This window comes from Elephas maximus, chromosome 19 (genome assembly GCF_024166365.1).
Source record: "Elephas maximus indicus isolate mEleMax1 chromosome 19, mEleMax1 primary haplotype, whole genome shotgun sequence".
NCBI lineage: Eukaryota > Metazoa > Chordata > Mammalia > Proboscidea > Elephantidae > Elephas > Elephas maximus.
In genome coordinates, this window is record NC_064837.1 from 53,546,418 (window position 1) to 53,568,265 (window position 21,848).

General features: G+C 36.6%; 1 protein-coding gene across 1 annotated transcript in view; it reads left to right on the plus strand.

The window, feature by feature from the left end:
* EFCAB3 (EF-hand calcium binding domain 3) overlaps positions 1–21,848 on the plus strand; it is a 573,675-nt gene that overhangs the window by 360,394 nt on the left and 191,433 nt on the right. The window contains exons 103-115 of the mRNA XM_049861611.1: positions 250–303; positions 960–1,064; positions 1,977–2,030; positions 2,592–2,696; positions 4,422–4,475; positions 5,725–5,829; positions 6,762–6,815; positions 11,627–11,731; positions 12,692–12,745; positions 13,316–13,420; positions 15,307–15,360; positions 15,975–16,079; positions 20,929–20,982. Coding sequence (XP_049717568.1) covers positions 250–303; positions 960–1,064; positions 1,977–2,030; positions 2,592–2,696; positions 4,422–4,475; positions 5,725–5,829; positions 6,762–6,815; positions 11,627–11,731; positions 12,692–12,745; positions 13,316–13,420; positions 15,307–15,360; positions 15,975–16,079; positions 20,929–20,982 — 1,008 coding nt within the window. The remainder of the gene's footprint in view (positions 1–249; positions 304–959; positions 1,065–1,976; positions 2,031–2,591; positions 2,697–4,421; positions 4,476–5,724; positions 5,830–6,761; positions 6,816–11,626; positions 11,732–12,691; positions 12,746–13,315; positions 13,421–15,306; positions 15,361–15,974; positions 16,080–20,928; positions 20,983–21,848) is intronic.

Consider the following 21,848-nt stretch of genomic DNA (forward strand, 5'->3'; position numbering starts at 1 on the left):
ATAGAAAGAGCATCTTTTTCTGCCATGTATGTAATTCAGTAACTTGGAAGACAGAATGTCAAAGTCACATCATGTTATATCGTTTTAATATTTAGAACTATTTATCATTCTCCATGATCTTGAAAGGGATAAAAATCAAATAAAATTATAAAGCAAATTCTAGAGCAAGTCTTGGAAGGTTGGTAAATTCCTTTGGTATTTCATATCATTCTTTATATCTGCCCCTGTAATTTTTGCCTTATTTTATAGCTGATGGGAAAGTCACTCTGAAAAAGGTGATGGATGGAATGAAAAGTTTCTCAGGTGAGTAAAAAGCTGCCATGAAACTGATATCCTCAAGACTTATGCTAGATTATTTTTAACTTATATTTTCTAACTACTCAACTACTGATTTTAAAAAAGTGTAGAATTTTAAATTAATATTGTTGAAATATTTGTATCTACTATACTTGGACATTAGATAATTTAGGTTTGAACTACAAAATCAAAGGGCTATGTCTTGCTAACACGTTGTTTTACTCTGAAATTTCTTTTCTAAGAATATGATTTACTTTTTAGAGAATTGTTTACCCAAAAATTAAATAGGCACAATAAACAGATAAAATTATTGTCCTTGTCACTGTGAACATTTAATCACATGATTCAGATCAAAAACATTTCACAACAGAATGTTTTATACTAGCTGCCTATGTTGTTCTAACCACTGGGCAGTTATGCAACCAAAATTTATTCTCTTTTTTCCTTAGAATTAGGAGATCTGACTTTTCACTAAAACTAGAGGAATAGCATTTTTTTTTTAATGAGTTCTCCATTGAGTCTATATGGATGGACATATTTCAGTCTGCCCTTGCATGTTCTCAAATTGTATATGATTCTTTATAGGCATGAATATTTAATTATTTGGAATCATTAGGTAGGTCCTAAAATTCTCAAATGTGTGTATTTTTGTCTTTTCGAAGGAGTAAAGGTTGATGCCAGTGACCTTCAGAATGTTCTGGGAAACATGGGGATTGAGCTAACAAATGTGGAATGTTCAGAGCTGGAGAAAACCCTGCCAGTTGATGGTGAGCCATATAGTTGCCACTCAGGCCTGTTATACATAAGGTCTGCTATAAGGTTCTGTTATACATAAGGTCACTATGAGTTGGAGTCAACTCAACAGCCACTAAGAACAACAACTGGGCCTTTCATGGAGCCTGAATTTCTGGCTTTTTTGAGAAGTTATAAAACTTTCCTATGAAATTTCCTCTAGAAATTCCTGAACTTTATTAGGAAAAAAAAAAAATTCTAGGTTATGTAGGAACCATGTAACTGTTAATTAAATTTTGCTTTTTAACTCATCAAGACTTTTAATCATAAGTAAAGCAAATAACTTAATATTAGTTGTCTTTATTTTAAAGTCCTAATTATAAGCAAGGAAAGGAAGGAAAACGAGAGTTGTTAATGGGAAAGAAGAGAAAAGAGAAAAATAAGGAATAACAGCATAGAGTGGTTAAGAGCGAGTGCTCTGAGTCTGACTACTTGGATTCAAATCCTGACTCCACTACTTACCAGCTGTGTAACCTTAGACAAGCTACTTCTTAACCTCTCTATTCCTCAGTTTCCTCATTTATAAAATAGGAATAAAAATAAATGAGATAAAGCACTTTGCAAAGTGCTTGGTATACGGTGAAACTTCAGTAAAGGTTAGCAATTATGCTATTATTGTAGCTCTCACGTTGGTGGTGGTGGTCGTGGTGGTGGTAGTTGTGACTGATGATGATAACACAACAGTTGCCCTAGGTGGCACAGATCAAGGAGATATTGTCACTTTAAAAAAATTTTGCCATTAATACCTTTATTTTTATTTTCATATGAAGTAACATTTTCAGGAAGAATTATGAAAAAGTATTTTTCTAGAATTATGAAATGTAGAATACTTTTTTGAGAATGTCCACATAATTTTCATTCTGACATGAATTTGCCTTTTCTAATAGCTGCTGGACAGGTGTTTCAGAATAGAGTGTTGGATGGTGTAAAGTCTCTCAAAGGTGAGAATTTAAATATGAAATTCTTAAGTCCATATTTATACCACCAGATTCTTAATGTTATAAACTGATTCTTTAGTTACACTTTTTAAGTTATCTGTATTTTATCAGATAATGCCCTTGATTGTATTTTTGCATCAAGATTTGCATTTTCCCAAACTTTACCGGGGGGAAAACATTTTAAATTTATGTATATAATATACTGCAAAGAATTATTTATTTTAGAAGTTTGTGACAAGTAAACTGGGAGTTTTGATGACAAAAATCATCTGTATTATTTCATACAACTATGAGATTAGTTGTTTCAGCTCCAGTTAGAAAGGTCTTAAGAACTTTTTTGCTGTGTTCCCTTATCCCCAAATCAAGATTTCTTTAAACAGGTTTTATTTATAACTCTGCTATTGAATTTTTCAGTCCTAGATATATCTTATTTTTATCTTTGTTTTTCCATTACATTTCTAAGATAATAGTTGCCATTAAAGAAAATAATGTATGGATATGATTATATTTTTAAAGCTTTCAAGTCATTTAATTTGTCTCATTTTAATTTACTGTTTTTTTAAGGAGTGATGGTTAATGTCAGTGACCTGAACAAAGTTCTTGGAAGCTTGGGAATTAAGCTCACAGAAAAAGAACTTGAAGATGTGACAGAAAACCTTCCAGCTGATGGTGAGCGTTGGAATATATAATATATTCCAGCAGCCAGGACCTTCAAGGGAATATATCTAAATGTCTGCTAAACCAAAAAAAAAAAAAAAAAACCCACTGCCATCGAGTTGATTCCAACTCATAGTGACCCTATAGGACAGAGTAGAACTGCCCCATAGAGTTTCCAAGGAGCACCTGGTGGATTCAAACTGCTGATCTCTTGGTTAGCAGCCGTAGCACTTAACCGTTATGCCACCAGGGTTTCCAAATGTCTGCTAGATATCTCTATTTAGATGCCCCTGGAAGCTTCAAAATTTAACATGGCCAAAAAGGAATTAAGTAGACTCCTACTCATATTCTCTGGTCACCTAGTCACATGACAGGCTTGAAAACTGGAATCATCCTTTACTCTTTTCTCTACCCTCCTCCTCCGCCCCAATTAAACTTGATAGCATATCCTAAAATGTTATTTAATCTATCTCTGTTTGTTACTGCTATCTGTGTTTCAGGCCCCTGTCTTCTGTGGCTTGTTCTACTACAGAAGCTGTCAGACTAGTATTTATAGCCCTAGGCTTTCTATTTCATCAACATTTGATACTGTCAGACATTAATTATTTTTTAACATGATTGATATGAAATATTAGCTCGTCATTGTTTTAAATTGCATTTTTTGATTGCCAGTGGGGTTAATTATCTTTTCATATCTTTATTATTAGGCATCTTCTTTTGTGCCTTTTCATATATTTTCCCTATTTTCTATTGTGTTTTTTTTGCATTTTGCTGATTAACTTGTAGTTTTTTATGTATTTTATATATTAATCATTTTTATGTTTTATATATACAAGAAATATCATCTGCGAGTCTGTGGCTTATCGTTTTGCTTAAATTATCATCTTTTATTGAACAGAGGTTCTTAATTTTAATAGTTAAATTTTTCACCATTTTCCTTTATAATTTTTCTTTAAGAAATCGTTCCTTATTCTCAAGTCATAAAGATTTTTTTCTGTACTAGTTTAACATTTTTTAGCATATTTCTCCTTAAAAAACAAACAAACCTGTTGCTGTCAAGTCAATTCCAAGTCATAGTGCCCCTGTAGAGCAGAGTAGAACTGCTCCATAGGGTTTCCAAGGAGCAACTGGTGGATATGAACTGTCGACCTTTTGGTTACCAGCGAAACACTTAATCGCTGTGCCACCAGGGCTCCTGTTTCTGCTTAAACAATATGAAATTCATTTTGTTTATGTTGTGGATTACCCAATACCCAGCACCGTCGAGTCGATTCCGACTCATAGCGACCCTACAGGAACTGCCAAATCTATAAAGCAGACAAGGACACATGTAAAGGGCGTGCTTCTTAGTTCAAGCAAGTACATGAAACAAAATGGGCAATACCTTCCCAAAAGCAAAGACAAGAGGGCAGGAAGGGGCAGGAAAACTGGAGGAATGGACATGGGAACCTGGGGTGGAAGAGAAAGAGAAAGAGTACTGACACAATACAGGAATTGCAATCAATGTCACGGAACAATTTGTGTATAAATTTTTGAGAAACTAATTTGCGTGGTAAACTTTCACCTAAAAAAAAAAAAAAGCACAATTAAAAAAAAATTAATGTAGTAATTATAAAGTAAATACAGCTTTAGAAAATATAATAAAATGAGTAGGTTTTGACAGGAATCTATAAATAAATACTTTATACCTTTTTTCTGAATGTGTATCATTTTTGTTAACTGTGCTTTTTCTAATAGTTAATGGGAAGATTGTTCTCAATAAGCTAATGGATAAAGTGAATGCTGTTATAGGTGAGTGGCAAGATACTTCAAATATAAGAACAAAAATAATTATATTAAATTATATTTTGTGATATTTTTATCATAACTCTTTTCTTATCTATGTTTTTTATTTTTATTAGTGAAAGGTCTAGATCTCATTTCCCAGAGCCGCATTGTGGATTAACTATATTTTAATAACAGTACTTAAGTGCAGTATCTTCATAGCAAGTCTGTTAGTCTACAAAATGTTTATAAATAACATGTTTCACAACTACTGAGCATAAATGGAGCCCTGGTGGTGCAATGGTTAAAATGCTTGGCTGCTCCCTGGGAGAAAGACGTGGTAGTCTGCTTCTGTAAAGATTTACAGCCTTGGAAACCCTATGGGGCTGTTCTACTCTGTCCTATAGGGTCATTTTATATATATATATTTTTTTTTTTTTACGAGTTGGAATTGACTTGACAGCAGTGAGGTTGGTTTTTTTAGTTTAAATGACCAAAGTATAGGTTAGTTCAGTGGATGAAGTAAAGCTTCAATAAAGATATAAGTAATTAAATAAAGACTAATATCAATCCCATCCCATAACTGAATCAACTAAAATAGTCTAATTTATAGTGGCACTTTATATCCCTACATTTATTCAACACCATATTATCCTATCCACATGATTATGAGATAATACCTTTTACATGTGTTTACACTGAAGCTTTATTTGTGATCAAGTAACTGAGATCAATGTTACATCCAAAAAAAACCTGTTGCCACGGGGTTGATTCTGACTCAAAGCAACCCTGTAGATAGAGTAGAACTGCCGCATAGGGTTTCCAAGGCTGTGATCTTTACAGAAGCCAACTGCCACATCTTTCTCCTGTGGAGTGGGCTCGTGGGCTCAGACCTCTGACCTCTTGATTAACAGCCCAGCGTTTTACCACTGCATCACTAAAAACCAAACCAAACCTACTGCCATCAAGTTGGATCTGACTTATAATGACCCTGTTGTTGTTGGGAGCCATCAAGTCGGTTCCGATTCATAGTGACCATATAGGACAGAGGAAAATTGTCCATAGGGTTTCCAAGGAGTGGCTGGTGGGTTTGAACTGCTGACCTTTTGGTTAGCAGCCAAGCCCTTAACCACTATGCCACCAGGGCTCCATAGTGACTGTAAAATGACTGCAGGGCTCCTTAAGTGCTACATAGAAAAAGATTATTTATTTTTATATCTTAAATCTGTAGGTAATTTTAAAATACTTACATTTTATAATTTTTATCTATTTGAAGGAGAGGACATTGATATCTCTGACATACAAAATGTTCTGGAAAACATGGGGATAGAACTTACAGATAAAGAATGCTTGGAGTTGGTGAAAAGGCTGACACTTGACAGTAAGCATTTCGAATACTCATATAATAATGTTCTCAACTGGAGGCAGTTTTGCTCCTGAGGGGACATTTGGCAATGTCTGAAGACATTTTTGGTTTTCACAAATAGGGGTGCAGGGAGGGGGTGCTACTGGCATGTAGTGGATAAAGGCCGTGAATTAATGTAAGTCCTACAGTGCAAAGGGTGGCCTCCTGCAACAAAGAAGTAAACGGCTCCAAATATCAATACTGCTGCTGTTAAGAAAGTATAATATAACGTTCAAAGAAAGGTAGGTTTATGTGCTTATATGTAAGAATGTATGTTACCACCTGACACTCGAGGACAAAAAACTTGTAAAAAAAAAAATGATAGTAACTTAGTTTTACCTGACTCATAGTGACCTTATAGAACAGAGTAGAACTGCCCCATAAGGTTTCTAAGGGGGAGTTGGTGGATTTGAACTGTCGACCATTTGGTTAGCAGCCGAGCTCCTAACCACTGTGCCACTAGGGTTCCAGAGAAGTCTTACTGTGTTAACTTAGTTCTTCATTTCAAAATCAAGAACCACACCCATCATTGTGAATCAGTGCTAAGAAATGGCTGCCATTATTCTTAATTCTATTGGGATACTTAAAATTAAGCAAGGAAATTTAAGAAAAAAGAAACATAGAGGTATACTAAGAAATCATAATGAGAAAAATAAAAAGGGATGGGACTTAAAGACAATGCTTTCGTAGAGTACAATAACAATGATATTTGCCTTACATTCCAAAGAGAAAGTACAGTGGCCACATTAAGGCAGTTCTCTATTTCATAATGTTTTTATAGAAGTTGATATAAATTTAAAAACTTTCTATTTTTCTGTGTTTCTATTTCTGTATTTCTGAAATGATGACTTTGTACTGTCTTAGCAATTCCGATTTCTCTTTGACCTGGATTTTGTGTTTTCTTTCAGCTGATAGAAAGATTTATCAGAATAGATTGCTGGAAAGTATGAAGACTTTTAGAGGTAAGAGAGAATCGTAATGAAAAAACAGATGAATTTGAAGTCCTCCTGATGTGCATTTAATCTGTTTCCTAGACATTTGACTATAAACCCCAACTACTATCTTATATGTTGACTCCATCTTTATGATTCTCCTATAAAGCATTATATTCTGTAATTTACCATTTAATTTTTTTAAATAATTTTTATTGTGCTTTAAGCAAAAGTTTACAAATCAAGTCAGTCCCTCACACAAAAACCCATATACACCTTGCTACACACTCCCAATTACTCTCCCCCAATGAGACAGCCTGCTCTCTCCCTCTACTCTCTCTTTTCATGTCCATTTCTTCAGTTTCTAGCCCCCTCCACCCTCTCATCTCCCCTCCAGGCAGGAGATGCCAACATAGTCTCAAGTGTCCACCTAATATAAAAAGCTCACTCCTCACCAGCATCCCTCTCCAACCCATTGTCCAGTCCAATCCATGTCTGTAGAGTTGGCTTTGGAAATGGTTCCTGTCCTGGGCCAACAGAAGGTCTGGGGGCCATGACCACAGGGGTCCTTCTAGTCTCAGTCAGACCATTAAGTCTGGTCTTATGAGAATTTGGGGTCTGCATCCCACTCCTCTCCTGCTCCCCGAGGGGTTCTCTGTTGCATTCCCCGTCAGGGAGTCATCAGTTGTAGCCGGGCACCATCTAGTTCTTCTGGTCTCAGGATGTTGTAGCCTCTGGTTCATGTGGCCCTTTCTGTCTCTTGGGCTCGTAATCACCTTGTGTCCTTGGTGTTCTTCATTCTCCTTTGCTCCAGGTGGGTTGAGACCAATTGATGCATCTCAGATGGCTGCTTGCTAGCATTTAAGACCCCAGAGGCCACTCTTCAAAGTTTACCGTTTAATTTTGTATGTTATATTTTTAGAGGAAAGTCCATGACCCTTTCGGATTTCTCAGGTTTCAACAGGGCTTGAAATAATCAAAATCTATACCACAAAAAAAATCAAGGGAAGGATTTGCTTTAGTCAGGAAATTTAATTAACAGTAAACTCAGCCAGTCTGAAAATTCAACCTGTGACAACAACGACCTTATTGTTAGAAAAAAAATTGGATTTCAGAGGCAGAGCCAACATGGTGCTATAGACAGAAGTACCATGCCACCCCTCTATAACAAAGACCCAAAAAACTAAGCAAAACAGATACAAATGTCAATTCTGGAACCCTAGGTGTCAAATGAAGGGATAAAGAACTTGATCAAGCACCAAATGGAATACGAAACTGACAGAGAACAGAGAACGAAGAGAGCTACAAAGTAGAGGTCCCCTACCAGCTAACATGGCATGGATTCAACATCTTGGAATACAGCCACCAAGGAATGCAGATAGGGAGTACAGGAAAGCAACTTTACGTAGCTCCCAACAGGAGACAGAGAATGGGTAGTGAAGGATACACATTTTCCCATCCCCGATCCTTCTTTTATGTACGAGGCCTCCATCACTTTCCAACATGCCATGGTTGCTCAGCCAGAGACACACCAGCTCACCGGCACCCAGATTCACCATCTTGGACCTCAGCCACCAAGGACTGCAGACAGGGAGTACAGGAAGGCAACTTCACAGAGCTCCCAACAAGAGACAAAACACCCACTTCACACATCACATCCTCTCCCTTCCCTCCTGCCTATCAGCACTGCGCACTGAGCACCACACCCCTGAGCAACACAGGCGTGGACCACTAGACCCCACCTTGCACTGCCCCTCAGCCCTGCCCCATCAGCCCCAGTATGTGCCACAAATGACCCATCCCTATCCCTCCCCCCTCCACTGGACCTGCCCTGCTGCACCATAGCTGAGTGACCAGCCCTGTCTACTTGGACAAGGTGGTGAGAAGTGTTGCACCCACAGATGAGCAAGCAACAAAGCACATTTAGCCTGCCAGCTCAGACATAACCAAATAAAACAAAAAAGCAGAATGAAACAAATATGCAATCAATAAATGAATGAAATAATCCCTGAATGTCCTGAAGACAGTAGACAATATCAAAACATATACAAAAAAATATGACAGGATGGCTCCAGAAAGCGACCAAAACAAAACACCAGTTGACCTTCCAGTAGAAGAAAAGGCACTGTAACTACCTGGTAGGGAATTCAAAACTCTAATATTTAGGGGTCCCTAAGAGATAAAGGAAAATGCAGACAAAAATAGGGAAAAAATAGACAAAATCAGGGAAAACAGACAAAGCAATGGAAGAATTCAGAAAAATAATACGGGAACAAAATAAACAACTAGAAATTATACAAAAACAGCAATTAGAAATCTAAAAGATAACACAATTTCAGAAATGGACAGCGCAATAGAAGGTTTTAGGAGCAAATTTGAAACAGTGGAAGGCAGAATCAGTGAAATTGAAGACAATTCCTTGGATACCACTTTGTTTGAGGAAAAATCATAGAAAAGAATGAAGAAACACTGAGAACGATGTGGGATACAATCAAAAGCAAAAATTTGCATGTGATCAGAGTTCCAGAACAGGGAGAAAATGGAAAACACAGAAAGGATCATTGAAGATTTGCTGACAGAAAACTTTGTTAATGTTAATATCATAAAAAATGAAAAACCAACCATCCAGAAAGCTCAAAGAACCCCATAGAGGGCTGAGGACTCGGGACCATGATCTCTGAGGACATGTGGCTCAACTGGCATGACATAATTTATAAAGAAAATGTTCTACATCCTACTTCGGTTAGTAGCATCTGGGGTCTTAAAAGCTCGTGAGCAGCCATCTAAGATACTCCACTGGTATACACCCTGTCTGGAGCAAGGCAGAATGAAGAAAACCAAAGACACAAGGGGAAGATTAGACCAAAGGACTAATGGAGCACAACTATCACAGCCTCCGCAAAATTGAGTCCAGCACAACTAAATGGTGCCCGGCTTCCACTACCGACTGCTCTGATAGGAATCACAATAGAGGGTCCCAGACAGAGCTGGAGAAAAAATGTAGAACAAAACTCAATCTTACCAAAAAAAGACCAGACTTACTGGTCTGGCAGAGAACAGAGAAAGCCCGAGAGTATGGCTCCTGGACACCCTTTTAACTCAGTCCTGAAATCACTTCTGAGGTTCACCCTTCAACCAAAGATTAGACAGGTCCATAAAACAAATGAGACTAAATAGGCACATTGACCCAGGGCAAGGATAAGAAGGCAGGAGGGGACAAGAAAGCCAGAAATGGGGAACCCAAGCTCGAGGAGGGGAGAGTGTTGACACATCATGGGGCTGACAACCAATGTCACAAAACTACATGTGTATTAATTATTTAATGAGAAACTAATTTGTTCTATAAAGCTTCATCTAAAGCACAATAAAAAAGAATAACATATCCTTACCCCTCCCCCCCCGCAAAAAAAAGGACAAATACTGTATGAGACCACAATTGTAAAAACCCATAAAAAAGTTTACACACAGAAAGAAACAATCTTTGTTGGTTAGAGGGAGGGGAGGGCTGGGAAGGGAAACACAGTAAGTAGACAATAGATAAGTGGTAGCTTTGGTGAAGGGTAAACAGCACACAATACTGGGGAAGTCAACACAACTTGACCAAGGCAAAGTCATGGAATCTTCTCAGACACATCCTAGCTCACAGAGGGACTGAGTTATTGGGCTGAGGGCTGGAGACCATGGTCTCAGGGAATACCCAGCCCAATTTGCATAACATAATTTATAAAGAAAATGTTCTACATCCTATTTTGGTGAGCAGAGTCTGGGGTCTTAAAAACTTATGAGTGGCCATCTAAGATACGTCTACTGGTCCCACCCTATCTGGAGCAAGGCAGAATGAAGAAAACCAAAGACACAAGGGAGAGATTAGTCCAAAGAACTAGGGACCACAACTACCACAGCCTCCACGAGATTGAGTCTACCACAACTAGATGGTGCCCAGCTACCACCATCGACTGCTCTGACAGGGATCACAGTAGAGGGTCCCAGACAGAGCTGGAAAAAAGATGTTGAGCAAAATAAAAACTCACAAAAAAAGACCAGACTTACTGGTCTGACAGAGACTGGAGACACCCCCAGAGTATGGCTCCCCGACGCTCTTTTAACTCAGTACCGAAGTCATTCCTGAGGTTCATACTGGTGGTGTAGTGGTTAAGAGCTACAGCTGCTAACCAAAAGGTTGGCGGTTGAAATCCACCAGCAGCTCCTTGGAAATCCTATGGGGCAGTTCTATTCCATCCTATAGGGTCACTATGAGTTGGAATCCACTTGATGGCAAAGAGTTTTTGTTTTCTTTTTATAAAACAAACAATAATACACATAGTTCAACCACATAAAAAAAAAATCACATATAGGAGACTAAATGGGCATACCAGTCCAGGGGCAAGGACAAGAAGGCAGGAGGGAACAGGAAAGCTGAACAAATGGAAATGGGGAATCCAAGGTTGAGAAGAGGAGAGTATTGACAATCTTGGGTGGCAGCCAATGTCACAAAATAATGTGTGCATTGTTTAATGGGAAGCTAATTTGCTCTGTAAAGCTTCACCTGAAGCACGGTAAAAAAAAAAAAAAAGAAAGAAAGAAATTGTTTCGTCTCCTATACTGCAATTCCCAAAAGGGCTATGCAATCTACTTTAGATTGCATGCAGTATAGACTTGATCCCAAGCATGGCTCAAGAAAAAGCTCTTATTTTAACTCTGTTGTTGATCCTTTTTTACATGCTTGGACAGACTCATTTGACTTTAGGTTTCATGCTGAAAATGACATAAATTGTGATACTATAGATGGTAAATTTTTATAACATTATAGAGTTAATATATTTTGCCATCTCTTTTTTAAGGAGGGAAAATTGGTGTCGATAAACTGGACACAGCTCTGGGAAACATGGGGATGAGCCTCACAGAAAAGGAACTTAAAGATCTGATACAGAGCCTGCCAGTTAATGGTGAGCATCTAGAATATCATTCAGAATCAGAGTAGCTTAGTAGTTAAAGGCAAAGACTCTGGAGCCAAACTGCCGAGTTTTGAATTATGGCTGTTCTGCCTAACAGCTCTGTCACCTTAATATTTCTATGCCTCAGTTTCTTCATCTATGAAATGGGTGCATTATTAGCACCTACTTTATAGAATTTTTTGAGGATTAAATTAGAAGAACGCTTAGCACATAGTAAGTGTTCAATAAATGTTGCTTATTATCACCATTACTGGACCCTCTAAAACTTAGGCCTGTAAGACTATGTATAAGAGCCTCTTCAAAACGCTTACTGGGCATCAAGCCATTTAGAAAACGTTGAGAGGAACGCAATACTTACTTAAGAACGAATCCAGTCTCTTGACACATCAATTTACGTTAGTGGCTTCTTGTACTGTGAATCCTATATATTAGTGAGAATGTCACCAGGACTACTGAAGGCCCAGGAAGGCGGCGAGGGAAAAAAAAAACAAGTAGGCAGAAGAAACAGAGGGCAGGTCCTGTGACAGTGGAATGGAAATTTTCCAAACTTAAAACACTGAAATACAGTATATACTGCTTTTTCAATTTTACCCCAGTAGCCTATCTAAATAATTGAGAATCTTCTAAGATCTAAATGTTAAAAAGCAGCTCGGTAGAAAGGCCTCCATTATACATTATTCTTCTATGGCTGAAGGCTTTAATATCTTAAAGCAAAGAAACTCAATGTTACGTTGTTAACATAGTTAGTTGTATTTGTGGAATTTAAAATCTTTTGTTTCATACTAATGTGGAAAAAAGTTTTTTTTTTTTTTTTGAGGGGAATAAAATAGAACAAAATTCTAGAGCAGATGATGATTACTAAATGTCCAACAAGTGTTGCTTATTAGCACCATTACTATTATTGTTATTATCATTACTGGTGTTGTTAGTAACATGGGTGTTCTCCTGCAGTTGATGGGAAAGTTGGCATGAAGAAGGTGATGGATGAAGTGAAAGCTTTCACAGGTTAGTGGTAAATTACTAATAAACTGAGGCTCCCAAGACATTACAATGAATTATTTTTCTCTAGTGTTTTCCCAATATCCTGCAGTTATATCCAATGGAAAGTCTTGGATCATGTAAATTTAAATTTGGCAAAATGAAACAAAACAGACCAATACAAAAAATACTTATAGGACTAAATCTTAGTAAGAAACCCTGAATTCTGTAAAGCTTTTCTTCCTAATAAAAAGCTTCCCTGCTTGAAGCTCTAGGCAGGCACAGTAAATGGCTGGGGAATTTTTGAAAGATTTTGTTAAAATTTTCAGAAATTATATCAAAATCATGTAAAACTTTCTTATAAAATTATTTATATTAGCCACCTACATGGATTAACTGAACAATAATAGAACTGAATTTATTTTGTGCAATGTTATATTTTTCCAAAAATTTAAAAAGAACTTTTTCCTTTTAGTATTGAAGGAAAAAGTTCTAATTCCCACCCCCATCAAAGACTTTGCATAATGAATGGGGGGGGGGCTACATTGTACTTTTGTTATTCAACCTAAAATTTGGACTGTTTTTAACATTTTAAAGGTGAAAAGATTGATGTCAATAACCTGGACACTGTACTGAGAAGTATGGGGATCGAGCTTGCTGATATGGAATATGCAAAGCTGCTGAAAACATTGCCAGTTAGTGGTAAGCCTAAAGAACGATGCTGGAACCTCCCTAACAGCTAAGTTTTGTAAGCCTGGGAGGGAAATTCTAAAGCTTTGTAATTTAAAATGCCCAAAAATTATTAGAAAATTTGAGTTCTGGATTATTAAAGAACCTGCCAACCAAACTGAAGGATATGCTACAAAATACATGGTTTGTATTCTTCAAAGATGTGAAAATTGTAAAAGACAAAGGCTGAGGAATTATCCCAGATTAAAGAATAAAGAGACATATGACAATTTAATGCAACATATTTTTGCCATAAATGACATTAATGGTAGAATGTGAATAAATTCTGTAGATTAGATAGGTGTACCTACCACCCCAATCTTAACCTTCTGACTTGGATAACTGTACTGTGGTTATAAAATAGAAGATTATATTTTTTAGGAAACATATGCTAAAGTATTTAACTGTTAAAGGACATCATGTCTGCAACTCACTGTCAAACATTCAGAAAAAAATAACATGCACATATAGGAAGACGATAAAACAAATACAGTAAAATATTAACATTTGGGAAATTTGGGTGAAGGATATATGAGAATTCTTTGTATTGTTTTTGCCACTTTATATAAGCCTGAAATTATATAAAAGTTAAAATAAAGAAACCCTGTCACTGTTAACACAGATTTTGTTTTGAAAGTCCCTGAACTTTCTGGTAAAAATATGCCGTGAAGAAGTGAGCAAATAATTTTCTGATAAAAATGTAATCCACCATGCAGATAGACTATCATGAACCCGTGAATTCTTATGTGTCAAATAACGCAGCATGATAATTGAACAGTTTCAGTACTCTAGCCTTTCTCCAACCAATTTTGGTAGTTTATATTTTCCTAGAACATTGAGTATGGCAAAATATTCTCTTTTAATTTTCAAAAAAATTTCCTGTTTATAGTTATTTTCCCATTCTCATTTCTGATTTGCTGTATTTATGTTTTATCTTTTTCTCAGTTTTACTTCTTAGCATTTGTCTGTGTTCTTGTTTATTTCCCCCCTAACAAATCAACTTTTAGACTTATTTATCAATTCTTTTACTTTTTGATTAATTAATTGCTGGTTTAATTTTTGTCAGTTCCTTCCTTTTCCTGTCTTTAGGACATGGGATCACCATGAGTCAGAATCGACTCAACAGCAACTAACAACAACAGGACTTTGTCATTCTTTTTTAGAGTTCTTAAGGTTAAATGGTTGGCTCATTTTGTTTTCATTTTTTGTGTGTTAGCCATATTTCATAGGTTCAGATATGTAGCTTTCATTGTCATTTTTATTAAATAGCCTAAAAATTCTATTTTGATTTTTTTCTCTTCGACCCACTTATTGTTTAAAAAATAATTATAGTATTTAGATGGTTGGACTTTTTGTTCCTATTATTTCAACTTTTTATTTTGACATAATTTCAAACTTACACAAAAAGTTTGAGAATAGTTTTAAGACTAGCACAGAGAACTCCCACATGCCCTTTACCCAGATTCACCATTTGTTTATAGTTTGCCCCATGTGCTTTAAAATTTACGCACTCCCTCTGTCTTCTCTCTCTTCCCTCTGTCTCTGTCTATGCACACGTAAACATATATGCATACACATTCTTTTTTAACCAATTGCAGAAATCTTTACTCTCAAGAACTCAGAAATAACAAATGAAAAAAGTGACATTACAAATATTTTAAACTTCTGCATGAAAAAAAAAAAGCAAATAAGAATCTAGGAATTCTTTAACTTTATTGCTACTTGGAGGTAAAATAGAATGAACTGTCCTAAGACAAATCATTAAAGAGTCTTTCTTTTTGAATATAAAAAATGAAGTATATTTTTATTAACTCCCTCATCAATTTCCCTGTCATAAACCAAGCCTTTTTTTTAAACAGGTGATGGAAAGGTGCATAAGAATAGATTACTGAAAGGTGTGAAGTCTTTCAAAAGTGAGTCAAAATCATAATGTGCCAGCGCTTTAGTCTGAAATCTTCAGGTTTTGCATGATAAATAGATTTTGACTTTTGTCTCCCTCTTTATATTTTTGCTTCTTCACCATACCTGTACTTTATACAGAAATGCTGTATATACCTGTATCTTCATAGGAAATACCATACTATCTTTGAATTTTTCTAGATATGCACAACAAAATTGAAGTAGATTAGCTTCACTTCACTGTAGTTAGGAAAGTTGTTCAGCACCAGAACAACTGTCACAACCAATCTGGGAGCCTGGGCAATAAAATAAATACTTCTTACTGTTTATTAAGAGTATTCAAAGTAATAGATAAGTAGTCTCCAGGTCCAGTTGCCATTAAGTCCAATAAACTCCTTAAGAACTTCTTTCCTCTGTAGGCTTGTCATCAATATAGATGTTAAGGAAATGTGTTCCATTTCCTCTGCTCCTCCTGATTTTGTGTGCATTCTTGGAAATGTCAAAAGTAAATTATAGTCTTCTTATCAGAAATGGCATTAATAGTACAAACATGCAAGACGTACTTTTCTATTATCAGTTTTTATTGTAATAACTATACATAATCATGTTCCTTTTTGTTTTTCCTAAGGAGGAAAGGTTAATATCAGCCACCTGGGCCCTCTTCTGGAAAACATGGATATGAAGCTTACTGAAAAAGAACTCATACAGCTAAAAGAAATCCTACCTATTGATGGTATTTCCCCACTTTTTCTCATGGCCCACATTTTCTTTCTTCCTCTTGAATGCCTCCTCACCCAAATTTCTGAATCAAAGAGAGTTATCAGGTGGCTTGGGAGAAATAGCAGAAACCAGCTACTTTTCGCTGGCTCCCAGCTTGCCCCAAGTTGAACTTACCTCAATGAAAGTACCTTATCCCTGTGAAGAGAGTCTTCCAAAGCCAATGCAGCTTAAGAATTTCCTCTCTTTGTGGGTCATCTTTTATTTCTTTAAAAAAAAAAAAAACATTTATGTTACTATTAAGGCTTGGGAATGTCAAGATTTGAAAATCTATAGACAACATACAACTCGAGTACTATTTAAACATTTCCAGTGAGGAGAGAAAGAATGAATTTTCCCATCGTTTTTAGGAAACTGACATACTGTTGGTATCAAAATTCAACAGAGAGCTTAATTGGTTAAGCTATATGTTATGTTTTGGACATTAATTAAGAAAAAGTATAAAAGTAGATTTTTTTTTAGTATCTTAGAAATTGGAAACCTAATAAAAAGCATTCCAAAGACTTGGAAAAGTAAGTTGATCAAATTTTCTAGAAGGTAGAATGAAAACACAAAAGGACTGAAGCAATAAAAAGAAAATAAAGTCTTAATGAAGGTAGTCTAGTATTAGATTAAGAAAATGTACAAATACTAAAATTTATATATACCAAGAAAAAGGCAGAGAAAATGATCAAACCAAAAAATGAAAGAATGTTTCTGAAAAAAATGGAGGACGTAATATCCAGTTGGAAAAGCCTACTTAGTGACCAGCACAAATGAGTAAAGGCTTAGAAAAAGATGCATTACTGTAAAATTCAGAATACCAAGAATAAATAAAAATAAATACCAAATTCTAAAAAAAGCAGATGGACCAAAGAATTAAAAGCTAAGTATATTTTAGAGTCATAGATGTAATCTATATATAAAAAAAAATACAAAAAGGGGATTAATGGATAGAGTAATATTGAAAGAAAATAATTTTTTCATCTTTTATTACAACTAATAGAAATTCTTCAACATTGATAATTCAAGAAATACAGAAATAAGCTTAATGCTTATGGTTACGGAGGAAACAACCAGAAGAACAAAAGAAAAAAGCCAAAAAGTGGTTGCTATTGAGAAGTAGAACCCAAGGGAAAGAGGTTAGGTAGGGATGATTGGGAGGATTTCTGTCTGTATTTTGTGTCCTTATATATCAATTTATCTCTATTTAAATGGTAAGTGTGATTTTGTAATACTAAAGGTAATTATAAAAGTCAAAGAAACATGAAATCAAATGCAAATTGGACCATACATTCATGAAGTTATAACCTCTCAATGACTCTACATAACCTAGCTGATAAAGGCTACACATCTTAAAATAGCTTCCAAGTGCCACAGTGATCTGAGTCCAATCCATCCCTTGTATAAACTTTCCTCTCCCTAATATGTACTTTATGAATAGCACTGGAACATTGTCTGATAACGGTGCTGGAAGATGAGCCCCCAGGTTGGAAGACACTCAAAAGATGACTAGGGAAGAGCTGACTCCTCAAAAGTAGAGTCGACTTTAATGATGTGGATGGAGTCAAGCTTTCAGGACCTTCATTTGCTGATGTGGCACGACTCAATGAGAAGAAACAGCTGCAAACATCCATTAATTATCAGAACATAGAGTGTACCAAGTATGACTATAGGAAAATTGAAAACCGTCAGAAATGAAATGAAACCCATTAGTGAACTGAATTGGACAGTCATATGATCTACTATGCCAGAAATGACAACTTGAAGAGGAATGGCATTGCATTCATCGTCAAAAAGAGCATTTCAAGCTCTATGCTGAGGTATGACACTGTCAGTGATAATACCCATACACCTACAAGGAAGACCAGTTGATACAACTATTACTCAAATTTACACACCAACCACTAAGGCCACAGATAAAGAAACTGAAGATTTTTACCAGCTTCTGCAGTCTGAAATTGATCGAACGTGCAATCAAGATGTATTGATAATTACTGGTGATCGGAATGCGAAAGTTGGAAATGAAGAAGGATCAGTAGTTGGAAAATATGGCTTTGGTAATAGGCATGATGTGGGAGATCACATGATAGAATTTTGCAAGACCAACAACTTCTTCATTGCAAATGCCTTTTTCACCACCATGAACAGTGACTATACATGTGGACCTCACCAGATGGAATACATGGGAATCAAATCGACTACATCTGGGGAAAGAAATGATGAAAAAGCTCAATATCACCAGTCAGAACAAGGCCAGGGACTGACTGCAGAACAGACCATCAGTTGCTCATATGCAAGTTCAAGTTGAAACTGAAGAAAATTAGAACAAGTCCACGAGAGCTAAAGTACAACCTTGAGTATATCCCACCTGAATTTAGAGACCATCTCAAGAATAGATTTGACACTTTGAAGACTGATGACCGAAGACCAGACAAGTTGTGGAATGACGTAAAGGACATCGTATATGAAGAAAGCAAAAGGTCATTAAAAAGACAGGAAAGAAAGAAAAGACCAAAATGGATGCCAGAAGAGACTCTGAAACTTGCTCTTGAATGTCAAGTAGCTAAAGCAAAAGGAAGACATGATGAAGTAAAAGAACTGAATAGAAGAAAGGGTGGCTCGAGAAGACAAAGTAAAGTATTATAATGACATGTGCAAAGAACTGGAGATAGAAAACCAAAAGGCAAGAACATGCTTGACATTTCTCAAGTTGAAAGAACTGAAGAAAAAAACCAAGCTTTGAGTTGCGATAGTGAAGGATTCCATGGGGAAAATATTAAACGATGCAGCAAGAATCAAAACAAGATGGAAGGGATACACAGTCATTGTACCAAAAAGAATTGGTGGATGTTCAACCATTTCAAGAGGTAGCATGTGATCAGGAGCCGATGGTACTGAAGGGAGAAATCCAAGCTGCACTGAAGGCATTGGTGAAAAACAAGTCTCCAGGAATTGATGGAATATCAATTGAAATGTTTCAACAAATGGATGCAGTGCTGGAAGTGCTCATTTATCTGTGCCAAGAAATTCGAAGACCGCTACCTGCCCAGCTGAATGGAAGAGATCCATATTTATCCCTATTCCCAAGAAAGGTGATCCAACTTAATGTGGAAATTGTTGAACAATATCATTAACATCACACACAAATAAAATTTTGCTGAAGATTGTTCAAAAGCAGCTGCAGCAGTATATCAACAGGGAACTGCCAGAAATTCAGGCTGGATTCAGAAGAGGACGTAGAACCAGGGATATCATTGCTAATATCAGATGGATCCTAGCTAAAAGCAGAGAATAACAGAAAGATGTTACTTGTGTTTTATTGACTATGCAAAGACATTTGACTATGTGGATCGTAACAAATTATGTATAACACTGGGAAGAGTAGAAGTTCCAGAACAGTCAATTGTGCTTATGAGGAACCTGTACATAGATCAAGAGGCAGTCATTTGAACAGAATAAGGGGGCTACTGCATGATTTAAAGGTGTGTGTCACGGTTGTATTCGTTCACCATACCTATTCAATCTGCATGCTGAGCAAATAAATCCAGGAAACTGGACTGTATGACGAAGAAAGGGGCATCAGGAATTGAGGAAAGACTCATTAACAACCTGCAATATGCAGATGACACAGCCTTCAGTATGGATTACACCTCAACATAAAGAAAACAAAAATCCTCATAAGTGGACCCATAAGCCACATCCTGATAAATGGAGAAAAGATGGAAGTTGTCAAGGATTTCATTTTACTTGGATCCACAATTAACACCCAGAGAAGTAGCTATCGAGAAGCCAAAAGACGCATTGCACTGGGCAACTCTGTTGTAAAAGACCTCTTTAAAGTGTTGAAAAGCAGAGATGTCACCTTGAAGATTAAGGTGCACCTGACCCAAGCTATGGTGTTTTCAATTGCATCGTATGCATGTGAAAGCTGTACAATGAATAAGGAAGACCGAAGAAGAACTGACGTGTTTGAATTGTGGTGTTGGTGAAGAATATTGAATATACCAAAAGAATGAACAAATCCGTCTTGGAAGAAGTACAACCAGAATGCTCCTTAGAATCAGGGATGGAGAGACTACATCTTATATACTTTGGACATGTTATCAGGAAGGATCAGTCCCTGGAGAAGGACATCATGTTTGGCAAAGTACAGGGTCAGCAAAAAAGAGGAAGACCCTCAGTGAGATGGATTGACACAGTGGCTACAACAATGGGCTCAAAGATAACAACAATTCTGAGGATGGTGCAGGACCAGGCAGTGTTTCGTTCTGTAGCCCATAAGGTCATTATGAGTCAGAACTGACTCTACGGCACCTAAAAACAACAATCTGTTCTTTACTCTTCTGGCATGGTGAACTGTCATAGTTCTCCATACATGGCATATTGTACCCAGATTTTTTTTTCACATTTGCTAGCCTCTTTTTCACTTAGAAGACTCTTCCCACCCATTCTCCTAGTGAAATTCACCCAGGCACACCTTCTCCAGGATGCATTCATTTAACACTCTAGGCTGTATTCATGGTTCCTATCTGAGCTCTGTGACAGTGCCTAAACTAACAGCTAATAGACAGCTGACCAATATCAATGGGTCCAAAGAACTCAAAAGAGTTCATTTTCCCTTTTACAAACTCCAGGAGCCAAGAGATCTTTTTGCAAACATGGAGACAAGCTTAAATCCTTGCCATCCAGAAATTTAAGATAAGAGGATAAAATTATGGTATGAACAGAATTTATCTGAAATTATCTCTCAGTGTACCTCCTTTATATAAGTTTTTCTGAACTCATGACATTGATTGTTTCTCAATATATCCTTTTCTTTGTAGCTAATGGAAAGGTTGATCTGAATAAGCTGATAGATGGAATGAAAGAAATTACAGGTGAGTGAGAAGTTAATGTAAACATGAGATCCTAATTGTTTACAGTAACTATATTTTTCTTCATACTTAATTGCCATGGTTATTCCATCCTTTTACTTCCTTTATATCCAGTAGCCTAGAAGTTGGAATATTTTCTGATGTGTTTTTTATTAATACAATTCATTTTTCTTATTTTAAGACAGTCAAAATCGGCAATAAAAGATGAAATAAATCTTTGGAAAAGACTATGGTGCTCACTTAAAAGAGAAATGATAGACTTATTATTAAGATAGACTTATTAGAATATGCCATTTGCAATATGCTAATTGACAGAAAATCTACGTAATGCTCATTTCTCATCACTGTATTATGAGTGTGTAAGTTCAAGCTTTCCAAGGAGAAGATACCAAGGCAGGATTAAACATACGCCAATTTTATTAGGAGAAATGCCTGTGTAAGAGAACATAGGGAAGGAACCCAGAAATGCTAGGACACTTGTCAGACTGTGATGCAAATCTGAGCCCAAGTGAAGGAGGGAAGGTTGGGTGGAAGCAACATAGATTACCCTGCAACTCTGAGGAAGGTGTGACAAGGCCTTCAAGGACTCCTGTAGCCAAAGTCAGCCATCACAGGAGTCCCATACCTCTCAGGAGGAGAGCTCCCTTAGTATCTCTGCCACACTCAGTCACTGGTGGGGAGCAGCTTATGGGAAGCATGACCTTAGTGCAAACACAGGGATGAGTTTCAAAGCAGCACCTGGAGCCCTTGGTCAATGTGTTCCCTGTAGCTAGAAGTCCTGCAAGCATTCTCATGACCACCAGTATGAATGCCCTCTCTTATCAGCCTTTAGAAAACGAGTACGACTCTGCAAATGTCATTACCTCTGT